Here is an 18367-nt window from a genome sequence, read left to right as displayed (position 1 = left end):
CCCTGGTGCTCAGGACAGGGCCCAGCACACAGGAGGCTCTGGTGAAGGGTTTGCTGAACAGATAGATGGGTGGGAGCCTGTGGCTGGGAGGAGGCCCTTGAGCCTCCTGGGGGAGTGCCAGGCTTGGGGAGTGCCAGGCTGGGGGAGGGGCACGTACTGCAGGAGAGCTTTGGTCTTGCGTGTGGGGTCATCGGGCCGGAAGTTCTTGTACTCCTCCACCTCCTTCTCCAGGGATAGCAGCTGGCTCTGCAGCTTGCTGCGCAGGGCCGGCAGTGATTCCCGGATGTGGTTGGTCAGTTGCTGTGGGAGAGAGGTCAGAGGTCAACATAGGCAGGATGCTGAGAAGGGGCAGACCTGCTCCATCCCCAGCCTCAAAGGACCAATGGAAACCCTGAGCAGCAGGGAAGGTGACACAGCCTGGTCCACAGCAGTGCAAGGCTGCAGACAGCCCACGGGGACCTGGGAGAGGACAGATTAACTGGGCCGTGCACACCATGGATCAAGAGAGCAGGACCCAAGTGCTGGCCGTGAACAGCCAGTGTCACTCACTGGAGAACAAAACAAAGCCTAGGAAGGACTTCCCTGGTGGTCCAGTGGTTAAAAATCTACCTTCCACTGCAGGGGTCGGGGGTTTGATCCCTGGTCAGGGAACTAAGATTCCACAGGTCGTGGGGCAACAAAGCCTATGTGCCACAATTAAGATCTGATGCAGCCAAATAAATAAATAAATAAAGTTTTAAAGGCTACAAAGCCACTGCAGGACCCAGGCACGGGAGGACTGACAGGCCATGGTGTATGGACAGACCACAGGAATGGGCCCTACAAACTAGGACAGAAACAGTTCACCGAAAAAGGCACAGGACACATGTAGGATGTGATCCCTTCTGAGAAGATGGGGAGAACTGAGAGTACATTTTCATCTGCACAGAGTGCAGGATGGTTCATGAGGGTCATGAGGACCCTGCCCGCAGACCCCCCTCTATTATTTGGTTTTTAACCACGGGGACTCGTTCATTATTCACAAACTTTAAAAGGAGGCAGTCGTGCAGAAAAGATTAGGTATTGAGCCTTGGGATCAGCTGTTCAAGAAAAACCTAGATAGAGACTTCCCTGATGGTCCAGTGGTTAGAACTCCTGGCTTCCACTGCAATGGGCGTGGCTTCCATCCCTGATCAGGGAACCAAAATCCGGCATGCCAAATGGCATGGCCAAAACAGAAACAAGTCAGGTACGGAGCAGCGGGTAAATACATTAACTGTTCAGGTGGCAACAAGGAAGATGGAAAGGATAGAACAGGAAAAGAGAGGAGGTGGTGCACGTGGGATGAGCAGGCAGGAGGGAGGCCGGCAGTCCAGGCACATTGGCCCCTCCAGTGTTTATGGTCTTGAGAAAGAAGCCCAGGAAGTGGCGACACGGGCCGTCTGAGGGTGGTAGTGAGGGGGCCTGTCACGGCATGGGAGGAAGTGGAACATTCACTGTATCCGGACTGTTTTTAAAAATACTCTTTCAAAAGAGAAAGAGAGAAGCAATGAAAAAAATAAAAGGCATAAAATCAACTCAAACCACCCAAATGGAAATGCACTGGTGCATTTTGTCCTACGAGACAAAAGAAATGACAAACTATTAAGGTAGGAGAAAGGTGTGCAGGAGCCTCACGCACCGAGGCCTGAATCTGACGGTCACCCCAAAACCCTCTGTGACCGGGGGCCCCTTCCTGGGCGAGCTGCAGGTCCCCAAGGGTGGCAGTCCACTCTGGTCCCTGTCGCCTTTCTGGGGCATGACCCTGTTTAGCTCATGGGGCGATAGGGGCAGGGGGACCCCATTCTGGGAAGCACCGGGATGTGGGCCCAGGCTCCCAGGAGGCCAGCTGGGCTCTCAGAGGAGGCCCCAGGCACCTGCAGGCAGTTTTACTTCCCTTCCCCTCCCGCCGCCCCCTGCCCAGGCAGACCCCCGCTTCCTTTCCTGCAGGGCCCCTCCCACCGGACACTCACTTCCCTGTTTGTTCTCCTGAGAGCTATGCTCTGCCTTTCCGCCCTCTGCCAGCCCTCATCGCTTCTTAACACTTGAAGTGTTCCTAGCCTTTATCTGGGGATTTGTCCTGAGTCAGTGCCCCCAGTCAGAAATATGCCTTCCCCTGGCACTTTCCCGGTGGTCCAGAGGTTAAGATTCTGTGCTTCCACTGCAAGGGCACAGGTTCGATCCTAGGTCAGGTAACTAAGATCCCACATGCCATGTGGTGTGGCCAAAAAAAAAAAAGAGAGAGAAATATGCCTTTCCCCCAGGATAGGGCCCAGCTCCCCGACTGGTACTGTGTCCCACTGCAGGCAGGAAGAACATTTACATTGTTACCCTGTGGCCCAAGGTGCTACCGTAAAGCACCGAGGGGGGATAACTCATAACCCCAAGGCCACGGAGGACCACACTGCCTGCTACTCCACAGCTATATAACCCCACACTGGGGATCTTACTCTCAGAGAACCTGGCACACACGCAAAACAATGCCATTAAACAGCAGCCCAATCACTTCTCGCCTTTTGGCTAAGATCAAGTGTAAATATCAGCCCTTTATTGACTGGGAGCCTCAGAAACCAGCCATGTGGCTCTGCAAAAAGAGCCTGTCTAAACAGACGAGGGCCCATGTGTTCAGGGGCTTCTACAGGGCCACAAAGAAGAGTGAAGAAGGCTTCTATAGGGACAGAGCTCCAGGAGATACTGTTGAGTTAAAAAAAAGAAAAGGAAATGGAGGGCATCCATGACTATGGATAAAGGGGGAAATGTGCTTCTCAGAAGTCCTTTCTGCATTCATGGACAGAGAGAAACTCAGGCAGTGTTAACAGTGGTGGGTGAGAGGTAGAGGGACACGGCGCTTCACTGTATCCTTTTGAATCCGCCTGCCAATGCAGGAGACAGAGGTTCAATCCCCGGTCTGGGAAGATACCACATGTTGCAGAGCAGCTGAGCCCATCAGCCAGAACCCCGGGCTCAGTGCTCTAGAGCCTGTGGTCCGCAACAAGAGGACCCACTGCAATGAGAAGCCTGCTCACCACAACCAGAGCAGACCCCTGCTCAGCACCGCAAGAGAAAAGCCCACGCAGCAACAGGGACCCAGTGCAGCCAAAAATACATCAAATAAATAAGCTACTTAAAAAAAAAAAAGAATATATGTATGTATAACTGAGTTGCTTTGCTGTACAGAAGAAATCAACACAACATTGTAAATCAACTATACTTCAATAAAAATTTTAAAAAATAATGGTAACAAGAGTAGTGATGGTAGTAATAACACCAACACTGACTCTTCTCCAGGCACTGATTTAAATGTTCACTGAACTCAACTCTGCTAAAATGAGCGCTGCTCTAGACTAACGCCAGCACCACTGTGGAACGCAGCGGCTTGCAGTGCACAGCCTCAGCAACTGCACAAAATCCTCACCGTACCTGATTCAGAGTCTTCTGCAGGTGCGGGGTGCCCATGCGGTCAGCTATGTGCCGGTAGGCTGGGTGGGAGAGGAAAAACTTCCTCTCGGCCGCCAGTGCTGTGCGGATGTCCTTCTTGCCCTCAATATCCTTCTGGCTGCGGTTGACCACTCCAATGTAGCCTATGGAGAGAGAGGGTCAGGTCATGGCAGTGCCAGGCAAGCCTAGGAACCCAGACGCCCACTACAGACCAGCCATGTGGCTGGGCAATATGCAGGTGTAGACATGGATCCTGCCCTACAAGTCCCTCCCAGATGAGGTGACAAGCCTTATGAGTTACTCAGAGGTAACACTGAGAATGCAAACACAGAGCACCCTAAGTGTTCGGAGGAAGGAGAGATTACATTCAGCCTGGTGAGAGGGACTAGAGAGAGAACAGCTAGGGAGATGAAATCCATAATCTGAGCTTTAAAGACAGAAAACAGTAGGCCAATGGGAAAAGCTAATCGTGCCAGATATTAATACCTATTCTAAAGCGATTGTATTTGGGGACTTTCCTGGCAGTCCAGTGGTTAAGACCCTGCCCTTCCAATGTAGAGGGCACAGATTCGACTCCTGGTCAGGGAACTAAGATCCACAAGGAGATCAAACAGTCCATCCTAAAGGAAATCAATCCTGAATATTCATTAGAAGGACTAATGCTGAAGCTCAAGCTCCAATACTTTGGCTACCTGATGCGAGGAGCCGACTCACTGGAAAAGACCCTGATGCTGGGAAAGACTGAGGGCAGGAGGAGAACGGGGTGACAGAGGATGAGATGGCTGGATGGCATCACCAACTCGACGGACGTGAATCTGAGCAAGCTCTGGGAAACAGTGGAGAACAGGGGAGCCTGGTGTGCTACAGTCCATGGGGTCACAAAGAGTCAAACACAACTTAGTGAGTGAACAACAACAACAACAACGGTTGGCAAAGAAACAAAGTCTGGTGGCCACCAAAATGAACTCCCTAGGGATTCATAGATTTCCACAGAAAACATAACTGCAAGTACTTGAATGGGTGGTTTTTCAAAACTACTGTATTTGTGTTAAAACTGTCTGAACAGAACATAAGCAACAGTTAATTGTAAGTGTAAGAGAAGTGGGGCTTATACAGGAGGGGGTTGGGAGCCAGCTTCTGAAACGACAGTTTAAGGTACCATTCGGCAATTTTTTTTAAACACAAAAAACCATTAGCATGAGAAAACTACTTTGAAAAGAGAATCTACAATATTTGGACATAAAGGAGTTGGAAGAGGATGAGGGAAGGGGGATTCAAACAGCCAGCAGCCCCAGGTGTGGACACGAGGCACCCCACTGCACGGGTGCACGAATGGGCGTCGGGGGAAGCGGGAAACTTAGCCTGGTGGCCAACACGTGGGAGGCGCTCGGTCAGCAGACGTGCGTATCGTTGTCCACATAATGAAAGCTGGAAAGGTGACCTGGGCCTAGGTGGCGACAGGTCAGAAGTGATAAACACACACATCTGTACCCCCTTCTCTTAGCGAGGACCGATGTTTCTTTGGAGAGGAGGGCCGCAGCCCCAGCCAACTATCCTGCCAAGTCGTGTGCAGACCTGACGGTTTCTCGTCCTCTCTGGAGCTATCAAGTCCACCTTACAGATGAGGGAAGCGAGGTAGGCCAAGGAGGGGCCCTTTGCCCACATGGTCACATGGAGAATCAGTGGCAGCAAGGTGTGAACCCAAATCAGTGTGAAGGGCAAAGAGCAAGGGGCAGAGATGGTGTCTGGCTTGTTTTGTGGTTCCTTTTGTTAACTTAAAAAAGAAGGCTCCAGGGACTTCCCTGGTGGTCTAGTGGTTAAGAATCCACCTTAAAAGTAGGGGACACGGGTTCAATCCCTGGTCCGGGAGGATTCCACATGCCTCGGGGCCACTAGGCCACGACTACCAAAGCCCGCGCGCCTACAGCCTGTGCTCCATAACAAGAGAAGCCACTGAGAAGCAATGAGAAGGCCAAGCATCCCAACTGGAGCGTAGGCCCGCTCACCTCAACTAGAGAAAAGCCCGTGCAGCAAGGAAGACCCAGCAGAGCCCAAAATAAGTAAAACAGAATAAATAAATTAAAATTTTTTAAAAATCTGGAATTCCAATAAACACAAGACTGATCAGCCTCTGTCTAGATCTAATTACTTGTTTGCAAGGACCTATAATTGGCCAGATTCCGAGTGAGGCGCACAGATCGAGTGGCTGGAGGCGGGGAGTCGCTGGAACAGAAACGTAGGTGTTTGTGTGTCAAATGACAGGGCGCCTGGATTTGCTTCATAATCCCCCAGGAAGGGGAGAACAACAGGAGAGTTTATTCGGGATAGTGAGGGTTAGCTGTGTGTGATGAGCAACGAGGCTGGTCTGGGGGAACACCTCATGTTTTTCTCTCCACGTGAGAAAATGCTTGACAGCAAGTACTGAACATTAAAAGGTACAGGGGCTTCCCCAGCGTCCAGTGGTTAAGATTCTACCTTCCAACACAGGGGATGTAGGTTTGATCCCTGGTCAGGGAGCTAAGACTCCACATGCCTCACGGCCAAAATTCCAAAACAGAAAAAAAAAAGAAGAGGAAGGAGAAATATTGTAACAAATTCCGTTAAAGCCTTAAAAAATGGTCCCTGTCCAAAAAAAAAAAAAATCTAAAAAAAGAAAAATTACAAATCCTCAGGCACTCTTAGGAAGGAGAGCCAGAGTAGTAACTATGGGGAGAAGCTGAATGATGGGTGATTTCAGTTTTATTCTCCTGGACACTTCTTTTTGTTCCCCAAATGAGTAGTTGTTCACCATATAAATGAAAAAGGAATGTACACACATCAGAAGAAAAAGCTGGGCCTTCCCTTGCGGTCCAGTGGTTAAGAATCCACCTGCCAATGCAGGTGACACGGGTTAGACCCCCTCCAGGAAGATCCCACATGCCACGGAGCAACTAAGCCCACGCCACACAACTACTGAAGCCTGTGCACCCCGGAGCCTGTGCTCCAGAACAAGAAACACCACTGCAATGGGAAGCCTGCGCACTGCAACGAAGAGCAGCCCCCACCTGTCACTACAATCAGAGAAAGCCCACATGCAGCAGTGAAGACCCAGCACGGACAAAAAATAAAATCTTTAAAAAAAAAGAGAAATATACATGTGTTCACTTGGGCAGAGAAAAAGAAGGGTCTACAATGGGACTGAGAAGCAGTTTTTTCTGGGCAGTGGGAAAGTGGGATGGTGAATGCATTTGTGAGCATTTGCTGAGGTTTCAGGAAAGACAACAACCAAAATGAGTCGTTTTCCCAAAGCAGAGGCGCCCCAGCTCTCCTGTGACTCAAGCCCACCCATCCTGGCCAACCCCCTGCCCCGCACCTCTCCTCAAGGGGAGTAGCTTGTTCTCCAGGACATCCCTGGCATCCGTGCCTTCGTCCATCAGGTCGAGTTTGGTGATGACGCCGATGGTCCGCAGGCCTGAAAGAGCACAGAGGTCAGAGGGCATCACGAGGAAGGAGCTCAGGCCACCTGGGCCACCTGGGTCCCCACTTCCAGACCACGTGACCAGCCTAGACCCTAGCTTCCCTCATGTCAAATGAAGGCAGGAACACGCCAGTCTCAGGGGCGTGTCCAGACAATAAACCCAGCACAGGGTGCATGTTCAATCAGTCAACACTGGCCATCATCGGTCATGGGTAGTCTTGCTGCTGCAGAATCTGGGGCAACCTTACCAAACATGAACCCCAGGTCAGTATCTCCATGCTATACTTTCTGAGTGGCATGCAGAGTTCCAACGTAACACACCAACCTGAGACAACGGTTTCCAGGGTTACCTCTCATCTGAATGGCCAGAATGACACTGTGGACACCATCCTGTGGAATTCCTCCTCATCCCAAACTGCCCTGAATCGAGGGAACCCTGCCAATCAACTGTCCCCCACTGGTGCCTGAGGGCCCCCTCTGTGTTAGCCGTGTGTGTGTGTGTGTGTGTGTGTGTGTGCGTGTGTGTGAGAGAGAGAGAGACACATGCAGGGGACAGAGAGAAGCCCAGGGAGACCTCTGGGGGGGCTGCTAAAGTAGGCATTAAGCAGGTGCCCTGGTGTGCCCACCTGCCCACATTCTGCTATGAGATTATGAGCTGGCATCACCTTTTCGGAGGTCAAAGGAACCACCACTGCAAGCACCCACTAAGCTTGTGCGGGGTGGGGAGGGGAGACGCAGCCCGAGGTAGAGGGATGTGATTGGGGGAGGGGAGGTCAAAGATCAGAAACCCAAATGTTCAAGAACAAGAGAAAGGAAGCAGCAGGCTGCCCGATGGATGGCGACCGACCTGTGTCCCTGTGGTAATGGGCAAACACACTCATACAACAGAAAAACAAAGGAAGGTCATCCCTTTATTTTTCCATCCCCTTTTTTAACACATGAGTTTACAGGGTTTCCCCAGTGACTAAGACGGTAAAGAATCCGCCTGCAATGCAGGAGACCCAGCTTCGATTCCGGGGTAGGGAAGATCCCCTGGAGAAGGGAATGGCAACCCACTCCAGTATTCTTGCCTGCAGAATCCCATGGACAGAGGACCCTGGCGGGCTATAGTCCATGGGGTGGCAAAGAGTTGGACACGACTGAGTGACTAACACTTTGACGTGGAAGAACAAACTCTGAAAGAATGTTTGCCAAGTGGGGCCACCAGCATCTGCAGGGGGAGAGGAACTATCACAGTTTAGGGTCTGATGTTTCACAATGGTGCCATTTAGGGGTAACCATCATGAATACTTTCAAAGTTAGACAGCTACTTTTTTTCCGGAAGAAGGTCAGCAACAAGTTCACAAACGATGCTTAACCATTTTCACCCCTACTTCCTCACTGCCTGTTCAGCCTCTATCCTCTGATCAGGACATAGTCACATCCATGTCTGGTATTGGACTCGGGGGACAGGAAGGCCTGGGGGGCTATGGGTAGGGGGTGCCCTCCCAGGAAAGTGAACCTCGATGACTGTGGAGGCAGAGCTGGCAGAGCCCTGAGCTTTGAGGAGCTCGCGGTCCAGGGCAAAAAAGGAGCCACCTTCACTGACCGCGTTCCACGCCTGTGAACTGGGGAGCGTGAGGCCACAGAGCCTGTCTCCCCCAGCTCCTCACTGGTCCCTAATTGCTTCCAGAATGCTGTGGGATTCAAGCAGTCGGCAGACAATTCGGAAAATGTACCTGTGTGTGTGTCAGACTCTGCTAACCCCCACCACTGTCAGAATACACCCAACTCCCCACCGCAGCCCAAAGCCCCAAAGCCCAAAGACTGGCCCAGCTGCTCCCAGCACCACCCCCACCTTGTCCTTTAGCTCACTCTGCTCCAGCCACACCGGCCTTCTCACTGTGTCCTGGACACTCAAGCTTCTCTGAATGGGCTCCGTTTGCTCCCCATGCTTGCCGCTGCCTGAAGTCATCCCACGCGCGTATTTCCTTGTTGGAGTCTGTCGCTCCCACTGGTGGCAGGGCTCCCTGTCAACTCTGTCCCCTGCAGGGTCCCCAAGACCGTAACAGATCCCGGCACACAGCCAGGGCTTAACCTGACATTTACTGAACGAATGCCCGGAGCCAGAGATGGCCCAGAGATGCCCAAGCCTCCATCACTCCCTATTGCCCCACTGGCTTCACTAACTCGTCCTCCTTTCACCTTTCCCGCCAGCCCCTGAGCACTGATGCAGAGACCCTCGGTCCTCTCGGCAGCTCTCTAAGTCAGGACTGCAGTTCTTATTTCAACAGGAGGGACCAAGCCTCAAGGGGGAAGAACAACTTCTCGAAGTGGGATTGGGACTCCCATCTGTGCCCAAAGAGGCCTGCATTCTTCCTACACCCAACTCCCCACACTAGCTCTCTGTGCAGGCAAAGCAAGGACCAACTTGCCAAGGGGGAATGCTGCCCGCCACACACTGGCCTGCCAGTGGACACCCTTCTAGAACAGCTGGCCCTTATGGGAAATGCAGTATCGCAGGCCTTTTCTGGGGTAAACTGTGAGCCAAAGAGATCACCAGTGATGCAGAGTTGAGAATGTGGGGCAAGTCGATATGCTGAGAAGTGTGGGAAAGAGGGAGCTGCTGCCATGGGGCTTGGCAGGTACCTTGAGGATCGACCTCCTTGGCCAGCTTTAGGGCGTCTGAGTTGGCCAGGTCCATGTTGGCGGGGGTGACAGCAAGGATGAGGCTGCTTTCCCGGCTGATGAACTGCAAGATCATGTCCTTGATCTGGTACTCGATATCCTGGGGCTGGTCCCCCACAGGCACCTTTGTGATGCCTGGGAGGTCGATGAGGGTCAGGTTCAACACTACAGGGGAAATCAGAGAGAGAGGCCATCAAGAGCCGGGAGCAGGGGAGGCATGCATAACCCTGGAGAGACCTGGCCTGCTTCCCCCAGTGCTGGGCGTCAGGCACAGGATTATTCCTGTGTTTCAACTGGATCACTTGACTTGATAACTCCCTCCTAGGGTCCCATCCTATGGACACTCTCTCTGTACTCTATTTCACTGAGACAGTTTTGTTTTGTTTTAAAATATTTATTTGACTGCGTTGGGTCTTAGTTGCAGCATGTGGGATCTAGTTCCCCAACCAGGGATCAAACCTGGGACCCCTGCACTGGGAGCTCGGAGTCTTAGCCACTGGACCATCAGGGAAGTCCTAGTTTGTTTTTATTTTAATGAAGTCACTATATTATTTTTTTCTTATTGAAGTATTGCTAAAGTACAATACTCTATGAGTTTCAGGCATATAACACAGTGATTCACAATCTTTAAAGGTTATGCTCCATTTATAATTATTCTCAGTGATACAATTTTAAATCTGGATACTTGCATGTGTAGACTGGAATCGCTCTCAAAGGTTAAATAAGTTTGCATGTGTATCATGAGCACACTGATTTAGTCAATATCAAGGAATTATTAAAAGCAAAAAAGAAGATTCTCTGGTAAGAAACACACTCTGAGGGACTACCCTGGTGGCTCGGTGGTTAAGACTCTGTGCTCCCAACGCAGGGGGTATGGGTTCGATCCCTGGTTGGTGATTAAAATGCCGCATGCCCACATACTATGTGGTGTGGCCAAAAAAATAAAAACGCGTTCTGAGACGCACTCATACAAGAAGAAAGACACCAGTGACTTTTCTGTCGGGCTATGATTTGAGTAAAAGTAGCGAAACACACATATGTGATGTACCCACATATTCATAACTGACTACGTATGCACTGTATATCATTTGAAGAACATGAAAGGCATCTTTAATTTTGAAAGTAGGGTAGATTTTTGCTGGATATACCTTTTTTATAAATTTGAATATGCATCCTGTACAGGGATCATTTATTTGAAAATAAGTATATTAAAAAACTCATCACAGGGACTTCCCTGAGGGTCCAGTGGTTAAAACTCCACCCCTCCAATGCAGGGGGCACAGCAGGGTTCGATCCCTGGCTGGGGAACTAAGGTCCCACATGCTGTGGGGTGTGGCCAAAAATTTTAAAATAAGATAAATAAAAGTTCATATACAAAAAATAAATAAATAAATCACAAAGAACCCATACTGAGGTGTTAAGAGTCGGCTGGAATATTCATCAAACGCCATTCGAGTCAGCAGCCCACGCTGCTGAGTCAAAGGCTGTGTGTGGCTACAGGTTGCCTGTTCTGTTTACACGATGCAGTTTTAAAATCTGGACCTTATGCAGAAAAATCTGGCTTTCTGCCTCCTCTTGAGGAACCAGAAGACCTGGCTGCCTTGGACTGGCATCACTGGGTGGACTAGATTTACCGGGGAGCCAAGCTGTGGTTACTCCCTTAACAGGAATATACGTGCTGCAGTTAATTCGCCCCGGGCCCCACCACTCCCGACAGTCTCCCTGGCCTGCTGTTTTTCTTGGAGCCGAGGTCGATTTCTCCATACCACGTTCCTATCAGATGTGGATCAAGAGGGCTCTGTGTATGTGTGAGGAACACCAGGAGGGGGCGTGTTCTTCACGAGAGCGAGGCTGCCCCGACCCGTGACTGGCCCGCCGCCAGCCCCCCGGCCCAGTGGGGGTCTCCGCTTCCCACCGTGTGGCGAGTAGATCCGCAGGTTAATGGGCACTGGGGAGATGCCCTTGTTGGTCCCCGTGACCCTGTCAGTCTCCGCTTCGATCTCCTGTCGGACTTCCTCAAAGTCTGTAAACTTTCTGGACTTGCAGTGCAAAAACTCGGCATATTCTGAAAAGGGAAGAAAGATGCTCCAAGTGAGAAAGAGAAGTCTTGCTGTGGGTGGCTGGGGGGAACTAGATGGCCTCCTGGGAAAAGAGCTTTGTCAAGTAGAGAAAGTGAAGACTCAGTCACAGGCCCTCCAGGAAACTGGGGAGCAATGGATTCATTCCTTTGACAGGTATTCGAGGGAGGCCCTCCTACAGATGGCGCTCCCTCCCAGACCCCGGGTACTCCACAAGGTGCAAAAGTGGCAGAAATGCTGACTGTGGAATGCACAATCTCATGAAGCATTTTGCAGAACTACATAGTTTAAGCCATGACATATTACAAGTAAAACAAAAATAAAAAGCCCCACAAAACCCAGCATCCAACAGCTGGGTGTGACCAGCAATTATTCTTTATTCTTCATCAACCTGCATCCCTTGGAACGCAGGGATGGATGACTGATGAAGCTTTTGCTCCGGTGTTATACATGAGATAGTCCTGGGTGATGACACAGAACCTCCCTCGTGTGGGTCACAGTTTAAAGCCGCTGCCTTGGTGGGATGCTAAGCCGCCAGCGCCCTCCAGGGTAGCGAGATCCCCGGCGCGTGTCCCTGGGACTCACCATTCTCCTTCCCCAAGGCACCCGCACCACGGCTGGCCTCACCAAAGCCCTTCTCGCTGTCCTTCCTTCCTTCCTGGCTGTTCATGGGGCCCTTAGACACGACCCTCTCAGAAGAAATGCTTTCTGGCCTCTTCAGGCCTTCTAAGCCCGAGGCGACTGAAAGCCATTATTGACACTGAGATGAAGGGAAATAAAGAAGTAACTAGAGGAGTTTCCTGGAGAAGGCAATGGCACTCCACTCTGGTACTTTTGCTTAGAAAATCCCATGGACGGAGGACCCTCGTAGGCTGCAGTCCATGGGGTCACTAGAGTCGAACAGGACTAAGCGACTTCACTTTCACTTTTCACTTTCATGCACTGGAGAAGGAAATGGCAACCCACTCCAGTGTGCTTGCCTGGAGAACGCCAGGGACGGGGAAACCTGGTGGGCTGCCGTCTACGGGGTCGCACAGAGTCGGACACGACTGAAGCGACTTAGCAGCAGCAGCAGCAGAGGAGTTTCCTTGGTGGTCCAGTGGTTAAGAACCCGCCTTCCAGAGCAGGGAACTCGGGTACAATCCCTGGTTGAGGAACCAAGATCCCACATGCCTCAGGACAACTGAGCCCACACGCCCCAAATGAAGATCCCACGTGCTGCAGCCAAATAAATAAATAAATAAAATCAATATATATTTTTTAAAAAAAACTGACTGATAATAGTGCTGGTCCTGTCATCAAGGTAGAGAAATCCAAAGCAGAGACGTGGGTAAAGCAGGAAGAAAAAAAAACTTTTACTGCAGGACACACGTGCTGAGTTGATGGGTGTTCACTGTGCAATTCCTGACTTTTCCATGTGTCTGAATTTCATAGTAAATGTTGGAGCAGGGGAACTTTCTAGGCCCAGAGATCACGGCTCCTGCGAGTGATGCTACAAAGAGGGAAGTAAGTTTGGCTGGTAAACAGCCTAAAGAGCTAGTTCATGACAGAGATGCGAACATGTGCACTGCTTCTCAGTGTAAAAAACTGGAAATAGCCTCCATGTCCACCAGGAGGAGACCTGGCTACACAAATACCAGCACAGATATAGCTACAGCTGCATCAGAACAAAGGATGGAGAAAGAGCCCCGCAACAGAGAAAGGCCAGGCAGGTCGAGAATCTCTGCCCGGAGGCATAACACAGCAGAAAGTCACGAGTACAAGGAGGCCTGTCATTCCATCTGTCACCTAACAAACGCTTGCTTCCTCTGGCCAGGCCCCGTCTGTGGTCCCATTTGCTCGTCACAAATCAGCAGCTTAGCAGGTAGGCATCTCCATGATGCCCATATCACAGATGGGAAAACTGAGGCCAGAGGCGGGTGAAGCAAGCTGGCTCAAGTTCACCAGTGGAGTCGGGATTTGGAGCTCGGATAATCTGTCTTCAGGCAGTTGCTCTCAAGTCACGTGGGCTTCGTGAGGCCACAGGCAGACTCTTCACCTCTCTAACCTCCGTTGCAGGGGTCGGGGGACTCTGTGGGCTCAGATCAATATGGACACTGGTCACCGGGGAGCAGGGCGCTGAGGACACTGGTTGGAGGGTGCGGCATCAACCACCCCACCCCCATCAGCTGACCCAGTTCCCAAGGACAGCCCTCCACGGGAACAGGAGGAAATACTCAGCTACTCTCGGCTGCTCTTCCTGCAGCCACCTCCAAAAATGGAACGGTCCTCCAACCCCCAGAGCAAACCTCAGTTCTCTTCCCGCTCAAGGCCGAGGGCTCAGCATTCGCAAGATACACCTCTCCCTTCCAGGAGGGCAGGGGGATGCAGGATGGAACAGGGTTGGGGACCAGGACACAGGCGCTGTCCCTTGCAAAACCTCTGCCCTGCCAGGCCTGCTGCAGCTCACTTCCTCCTCCTCCAGGGCCTGCCTGCCTGCTGCCTCTTCCAGGGAGCCTTTCCTGACTCCACGCCACCGGACACGCCATCCTGCATTTTGGACCTCTCCTGTCAGAGCCAGGTCATCCTGAGTTCTGTTTAGGGGACCCAGTAGGTGCTGGCAGCCTTCCCTTCTGCCAGCCCCTTGTGCGAGTCAAAGATGAGCAGGAGATGTACTGAAAAGCCATGACATCTTCCACACAAGGTCAGTGGACAGCAGAAATCATACCCTCTGTGCCCAAGTGGAAGGTCCAGGAGTCAGCCAGGCCCATCCCTCACCACCTGCCTCCTCTCCCTGGGTTCCTCGTCACTTGAGGACCATGTGCCAGACTCCGGCATCAGACCAAGGTAAGAAAGCTCCTACAATCATGCTTCCCCACCCACCCCGAGCACTGACCCTCTTAAAGCCAGACCCCGGCCACCTCTCCTTGAAATCTTCCCCAGCTCCCACCTTACCCCAATAAGACCCAGTCTTCACCAGCACCACAGAGCCCTACTAAGGTTCCTCCCCCAGCTTCTAATCTCAACTCACGCCCCTCCAGCCCCATGGGCGTGGTTTCTCACTCCAAGCCCTTGAATCCCTGCCTCAGGGCCTTTGCACTGGCTCTTCTCTCTGCCTGCAGACACGCGTACGGGTCCCTTCCTCTCCTCCTTCAGGTTTCTGCTCAAGTGTTCATCTTCTCCCACTCCCAAGTAAGATGACAAACCTCCTCAGTTTCTTTCCCCTTTCCCTTCCTTAGGATCCTCCAAGTACCCACCACCTTCTAATATGGTGGACCTTGTCAGCCTGTGCATTTCCTCTGATCCTGAGGAGGAGGTCAACCTACAGGGCAGGGACCTGGACCTGTGTTGTTCTGCGTCCCGGGCACAGGGCTCTGAGCACACAGGAGGCGCTCTGCAACTACATGCACAACCAAAATGGCTGCTGGAGGGCACCGCAGCCCCTGCCTCAGCTTCCGGGAGGTGGCCCAGCGCCCCCACGGCCACTAAGTGGGACACCCAGGAGGCTGGACAGGAACAGGGTCTGGTGGGGTCACCTGCCGTCTTCCCAGTGCACTTCTTATCAACACAGGCCCAACCCAGAGCCAGGAGCCTGGTCTGATGGGGGAGATAGGCTTGGCACAAGCAAGTCACAGCAGGTGCTTGGGGAGCTCAGCCAAGAGTCCCAACATACCACGAGGGGCCTCCTAGAGGGGGTGGGAAGAGATGGTATCCACCTCATCTCTCTGAAATGAAGACCTTCCCCCATGCCCTGAGGAGGCTCTGGACCCAGTGGGGTCTAGGGGGAAGGGGGAGAAAGCATGGGGGTGTCCCCATTGGCCAGGCTACCCCTCTGTGCCTCAGTTTCCCCATGAGGATAGTTAAGATATGATGCAGGTAGGGATGTCCCTGGCAGCCCAGTAGTTAAGACACCGCACTTCCAATGCAGGGGACATGGGTTCAATCCCTGTCCAGGGAACTAAGGTCCTACATGCAGAGTGATGTGGCCAAACAATTTTTAAAAAAAGAACAAACTGGCAGAGTGCTTAGCCTGCGGCTCCACAGCTCTGTAAATGCTTGGATGCTGGAGAAAATTTTTGCCACCCTGGCCACCGCCAGGGCTCTGCCTGCCTTGATCCCCGGTCCTTCCTACAGAGGTGGTCCCTCTGTCCCCACAGCGGCTGCAGCCATTTCAAACCGTCCCTTCCTCATGCTCAGATAAGACCGCCAGTCCCTTGGGTCCCTGGCCTCTGCCATAACATTTTGACAGCCCCAACGGCCACCCATCCACCACAGCCCTGCAGCGCTTCCCTGGCAGGAGGGCCAGGCATGTGGGATCAGGTGCCAGGCCTGGAATACAGCAGGAAGAGTCCTCGTCCAGCCGTCGAGCTGCTGGACGACGAGGGGCTAGCCTCCTGCGTCCTGTGGGGTCTGTGAATGCACTTGCAGTTTTTCTCCAAGGAGCAGGTCCAGCCCTCTGCCCAGGACTTGTTCACTGTTTCCTTCAGGTCAAGCTGCTCGGGGAGGCCCACCTGGGCTCTAGCAGCGCCAGCACCTGGCCCTCCAAGGTGCTCCTCATGGGGACACACCACCTGCTCTGTGTCCCCTCCTAAAGCCAGAGCTGCGGGAGGGGCCTGAGCTGCAAGAGGGGACTGCGAGCGACTCGGTTCCGGTCTCTGCTCTCCCTGGCACCCAGTGCATAGTAACGGCTTAAAACTTAATCACTGAGCGGCCTGCTGCAAAGCATTAAGTGCCAGAGCCTAAGACAGCATTCCCTTCTCCGTGACTCCCACGTGGGTCCCCACTGTGTTCAGCAGCCAATCCCCCACCTCGGGCATCCCCCAGGCACACCCCTTGAGATGATGCCCTCGAGGGATTGGCATTGCTTAAGAATCATGAAGTGGGAACTTCCCTGGTGGTCCAGCAATTAAGACTCTGAGCTTCCACTGCAGGGGGCTTGGGTTTGATCCCTAGTCTGGGAACTAAGATCCCACAAGCCAAGTGGTATGGGAAGATCTAGGGTATAGAGAGAAGATGAAAAAGACAGGAGAGATGTGTGATAAAGAAAAAAGCATTTACTATATGTCTTTAAGACTATGGGATGCTAAAATTTGATAAAATCTTTCAAAAATAAATTTAACACCACAATTTTCCCACAGTGAAACAGGACAGGGACTTCCCTGGTGGTCCAGTGGTTAAGACTCCGAGCTTCCCCTGCAGGGGAGGTGGGTTTGATCCCTGGTCTGGGAACTAAGATCTCACAAGCCGAGTGCTGTGGCCAAAAAAAAAAGATCAAGGATATAGAAAAAAAACGAAAGGAGAAAAATTTAGGAGAGATGTATGACAAGAAAAAAGAATTTACTGTATATCTTTAAGAATATGGTATGCTAAAACTTCATAAAATATTAAAAAAACAAGCAAAACAGCCAAAGCCCCTCAGGCATCATCACATCACTTGGGGTCCCCACAGTGTCACAGGACAGGGACTTCCCTGGTGGTCCAGGAGTCAGGAATCTGAGTTTCCAATGCAGGGGGCAAGGGTTCAATCCCTGGTCAGGGAACTAAGATCCTACAAGCCACATGGTACAGTCAATAAATAAAAATTAAAAAAAAAAAACCAAAAAACAACAACAAGGTTGGAATCTTTAGTCCCATCCTTTGACCTCTGGGAAGAGGACGGGGGCTGGAGGTTGAAGCACTAATGGGATCGATTTCATCAACCATTCTGATGTCTTCCATAAAACCCCAAAAGGATGGCATTCAGAGAGCTTCCAGGTTGGGGAGCAGGCGCAGGGAGAGAGAGAGTATGAGCTCAGACAGGGTGAGGAATCTCTGCCCCTACCCCACACCTTGCCTCACGCAGCAATTCCCTCTGTCCCTTCTGGGAGTAAAATGTTTTGAGTTCTACAGGAAACTGATCAAACCCAAGGAGGGGCGCTGGAACCTCTGATCTATAGTCAGTAGGTCAGAAACACAGGTGACAGCATGGACTTGGGGTTGGCACTGGAAGCGGGGACGAGGGGACAGTCTGGTGGGACTGAGCCGTTAACCGGCGGGATGTGATGCTACTTCCAGGGAGGGAGTGTCATGACTGAGTTAAATTGCAGATTTCCATGAAGGTCCAGTGGATAAGATTTCACCTTTCAATGCCGGGGGAGGGGTTCAATCCCTAGTCAGGGAGCCAAGATCCTACATGCCTCCCCATCAAAAAAAACAAAACATAAAACAGAAGCAATGTTATAACAAATTCAATAAAGACTTAGAAAAGAAAAAAAGAACTGAGTTAAACCGGAGGACACCTGATAAGAGTCTACTAAGAACTGGAGAACCGCTTGTTGATGTGGGAGAAAAAAAAACAAATGCACCTGGAGAAGCCCTTGGAGCTTCCTAGGTGGAGCTAGTGGTAAAGAACCTGCCTGCCAATGCAGGAGACACAGGAGACGCGAGTTCGATCCCTGGGTAGGGAAGATCCTCTGGAGAAGGACATGGCAACCCACTCCAGTATTTGTGCCTGGAGAATTCCATGGACAGAGGAGCCTGGCATGCTTCAGTCCATGGGGTCACGAAGAGTCAGACACTGAAGCAACTTAGCAGCAGCAGAAGGTGACAGCCCCAGGCTACCATCCTGACCCTCATCAGCTCCCAGCTTGTTTTCCACCTGAAGACACAAGGTCATGCCCTGACTGCTGCAGGGTCTACAGGCTTTATAGAAAGAGCCCTGCTGCGGCCAGGGTAGGTGGGGAAATGCACA

The 18367-nt window shown here is 51.8% G+C and overlaps 1 protein-coding gene across 16 annotated transcripts in view; it reads right to left on the bottom strand.

The window, feature by feature from the left end:
• The window catches only part of DNM2 (dynamin 2), an 89749-nt gene that overhangs the window by 34644 nt on the left and 36738 nt on the right, over positions 1 to 18367 (bottom strand). For all 16 annotated transcript variants that reach the window (XM_024994111.2, XM_024994105.2, XM_024994110.2 and 13 more), the window contains 5 exon segments: positions 11496 to 11645; positions 9542 to 9745; positions 6809 to 6907; positions 3439 to 3599; positions 158 to 300 (listed from right to left, as the gene is read on the bottom strand). In XM_024994111.2, the coding sequence (XP_024849879.1) occupies positions 158 to 300; positions 3439 to 3599; positions 6809 to 6907; positions 9542 to 9745; positions 11496 to 11645 (757 nt within the window).

This window comes from Bos taurus, chromosome 7 (assembly GCF_002263795.3).
Source record: "Bos taurus isolate L1 Dominette 01449 registration number 42190680 breed Hereford chromosome 7, ARS-UCD2.0, whole genome shotgun sequence".
Taxonomy (NCBI): Eukaryota; Metazoa; Chordata; class Mammalia; order Artiodactyla; family Bovidae; genus Bos; species Bos taurus.
The sequence above is the reverse complement of the archived record's forward strand: the minus strand, read 5'-3'. Positions and strand labels throughout refer to the sequence as shown.